Below are 3,537 nucleotides of genomic sequence, written 5' to 3' on the forward strand. Positions count from 1 at the left end.
AAGAAGGAAATAAGTACAAAGTAATTGTATGAAGTGATTGAAGAAACGCACACACACACACACACACACACACCGAGTCACCAAGGGAGAGAGAGAACAAGCTTTTGACAAACATGACAGCTGTAAATGTTGGAGGCTGGCATTCCACGCGACGCCAAGATAAAGTACCGCCAACACTCCTCCCGAGGCAATAGTCGGGCCAATTTAAAGACCGTGGCAAAAGCTGACAGGAAAAGAGCGTGTTAGCCTATTCATTTATCCAACACTCTAATGGTATAAACATTATCCAGGCGCTTTCTTTAGTTAGCTCTGTCTGATACCTAACGCTTTAAGTTACGGCCCGTGCCATTGGTCGGCGTCAACTGGTGAGCTCCACCCCCTGGGAGGAAGTTGCGCGTGAGTGGTGGAACGGTAAGCAGGAGGCGGTGTTTAGAATGACTCTCGGATGCTGTCGGGTGATAAGTGCCAGTCTGTGGTGGACTTTGTATAGTCGACCACATGAATTTGCGCTCGCCGGTGTTTACATTATGTGCTGGTGTGATGGTCGCTGCGCACACCTGTATCGTTCCGTTCTAAACTGAGTGTTCTCACCTGGTTGTGGCCTTCGTTATGTGCACCTGCCCGAGTCTCTGATGGTAAATGGGCCAATATAACAGATTATCGCAACAATCAATGTGCACAGACACAGTGACACACGTATTATCTCCAGCCTGAGTTACCATAAAAAAAAGAGAATAGTAGAGGTCCGAGAGTAGAGATCGATCAGACATGTCCGGGGCAACAGTGAATTCCGGTGTGGGCGAGAAGCCACAGTCTGCCTTCAGTGCCGTCGTCAGGAAGAGCTATTCTTCCTTCTCTGTGGACTCCATCTTGAGTGGCGGTGAATCTCGGCCCGCGAGACACACAGAAGAAGGCCATGAAGGTGATCACAGAAGTCCTCTGAGCTGCCCGGGCTCCACACACACGGCAGAGTTCCTCCTGCGAGATGACCGCTCATCCGAGTCCTGTAAGAAGGACAGGGACACCACAGATCGAACGTCGCCGTCGTCGCCAGGGTGCGACGACGAGGACAGAGACGAGGATATCCACGTGGACACAGACACCGAGGACGAGAAGGAGCGAGAGCGAGACCGTCTACAGACCCAGCCAGTGATCAGACCCACGGCCCTGGGGCCCTTACAGGACCCTCGCCTCTCAGGTCTGGGGCACTCTGGCCCTCCTCCTCCACACACACTGTTCCCACCACACCTGCAGGCGGGGTTGTGGCCATCCCTGCCCCTCCTGCACCACCAACTCTCCCTCCGCGCCCTAGCCAGTAAGTGTCTCCGAGGTTTATGACTTTTCCGTGCTCCAGATCACATGTAAACATCACGCAAAATTTATGTCTGAATGTTTTAATGACCGTATGAGGAATTCTGGCCTGCAGGGAATTGTTGTGTGAGCATAAAGTTTGGGATGATGAGAGAGGTATGTGACTACCGTCAATGTTGTTTATAATTTGCCTTTTCTTGTCGCAGAAACCCCGGAGCCTCCGAGGTTCCACGGGCCGATGAAGGTGACGCTGAGGAAGCACAAGCCCAACAGGAAGCCTCGCACACCCTTCACCACCCAGCAGCTCCTCGCCCTGGAGAAGAAATTCCGGGAGAAGCAGTACCTGAGTATCGCCGAGCGGGCCGAGTTTTCCGCCTCCCTCAACCTGACGGAGACGCAGGTCAAGATCTGGTTTCAGAACCGTCGAGCTAAAGACAAACGCCTTAAGGAGTCCGAGATGGAACGGCTTCGTTTAGCATCGGAGCCGCTGGTACCACCCAACCCGTTCCTGCCTCCCGCCTCACTCCTACCGCCCTTCCTGCTCAACAGTCCGTTCATCCAGGGCGGTCTCCGCCACCCTCTGGGACCGCCCACAGCACCGCCGCCCACCGCCTCCCCGCCCACCTCGCACTAGCATCTGCAGGTCTGTTTTTCCTGGTACCCCATCTCACCCTCCCATAGGTACCTCCTCCAGGTACCTCTCCCTCTTCCCCGGTACCTCTGTCCCGGTACCATTCACCCCGGTACCTCCTCGGTAAGCCACCGCTACTAGTCACGTCCCAGAAGTCGTCGTCTTCGTCGTCATCGTCGTCAGTGCCTCCCGCATGACCGAGTCCACGACATGCACGTCCCGACCCCCAGTGCATGAGAGATTTGTTACCCAAGTGATATATAATTATCTATAACGCTCGGCTCTTGGTCCCTGGAACTCGGTGCATACTTAAAACAAATAATTATGAACCTCGAACGAACATGTACAGTATATTAACCCGTGTATGGTGTACGAAGGAACTGTATGTGCCCGCATCCTGTATGGCGGAACTGTATCACCCAATAAGGTGTATGAACAAAATGTAATATATATATATATTTTTTTTGGTTGCCCGTTTGGTGTACTGTATGATACAGCCTTGTTGTGTACACACTGTCGTGGTTTATATAAGTCTCCCGAAACTGTGTCTAAAATGCCACTTGATAATCTAGTTACGCCACTGATCATCTCGTCTCTCTCTTGGTGAAAATATTTTAACACCTTGAAAGACACAGGAAAAACAACAACAATATCAGCCAACAACAATAACAACGTAACTTAAATAGCCTGCATAAATAAATAACGAAAAATCGAAGACAAACGTACAATCAGTCCCCTTTCTCGCGTTGCCTTCATATAGTTACGAGAAGATGAAAGAAATAAAATTAAATCTACACCTTTTTGTCCAATCAATCAAGAATTAACCAACAATTCAAATTAACATGTTAAATTATAGATTACAGTGAAAGATAAATTATAGTTTTATCCCCTTTCTCACTGACATCTATTTGTAACTACAATAAGGACTATTTTTACCATAGAACTCTCCTTGACCCATTCAAACGCCCGTCAATTTAACATGTTAAGATTATGGCGTTCATATGACTTCCCTACACACACACACACACACACCCATGACATGATAAATTTATTTTGTTCATTGTTAACCAATACTTTCTGAGCTATATCCCCCCTCTGTACATAATGTATAATGAGCTGTACTTGTATAACGAATTGTACTTGCTTGCCAAAGAGCGTAATAAGGGTTAAATTGTTTATCTTGTTCAATCTAATTTATATTAATAAAGGTATTTTTATAATCGTATTTGTCTGGATTTTAACCTTGGAAGAAGTTAATGTATTCTGGTAAACTATGAAAGATGCTGGAGTAGATAAATAAGTATAGATTAGTAGAAAAAAAATATGACGCTATGCACATACAGTATATAGAGAAAGATATATTTTTACTTTGATTTTTTTTTTCAAAGAGAAATAAACTTTAAATATTTTGAATAAACTTGGTAGACAGCCAAGAGGTTCATGGAGAGTAACAAAAAAGTATGAAAACTTTGAAGTGAATGAAAGTTTACACGAGGGAACTTTATGCATTAAAATAGATGTTTGATAAATGTATATTCTTTGTTTACTGATTATAGCATAAGAAAAAGTATTCTTCATTACTGCTATTTTATAAT

At 46.1% G+C, this 3,537-nt stretch overlaps 1 protein-coding gene across 1 annotated transcript; it reads left to right on the forward strand.

The window, feature by feature from the left end:
* The first annotated feature begins 456 nt into the window (after positions 1-456).
* On the forward strand, positions 457-3,163 carry LOC121854461 (homeobox protein MSX-1-like). Its single transcript, XM_042349134.1, has 2 exons — positions 457-1,315; positions 1,518-3,163. Exons 1-2 carry the CDS (start codon positions 769-771, stop codon positions 1,943-1,945), a joined length of 975 nt encoding a protein of 324 aa, XP_042205068.1. The 5' UTR covers positions 457-768; the 3' UTR covers positions 1,946-3,163.
* Positions 3,164-3,537: the final 374 nt, after the last annotated feature.

The sequence above is a fragment of the Homarus americanus genome, unplaced genomic scaffold (assembly GCF_018991925.1).
Source record: "Homarus americanus isolate GMGI-L3 unplaced genomic scaffold, GMGI_Hamer_2.0 scaffold53225, whole genome shotgun sequence".
NCBI lineage: Eukaryota > Metazoa > Arthropoda > Malacostraca > Decapoda > Nephropidae > Homarus > Homarus americanus.

Coding starts and splice junctions, on each gene's coding strand:
- LOC121854461 (XM_042349134.1), top strand. CDS start 769: ATGTCCGGGGCAACAGTGAATTCCGGTGTGGGCGAGAAGCCACAGTCT. Junction 1,316..1,517: donor CTCCCTCCGCGCCCTAGCCA/GTAAGTGTCTCC, acceptor TTCTTGTCGCAG/AAACCCCGGAGCCTCCGAGG.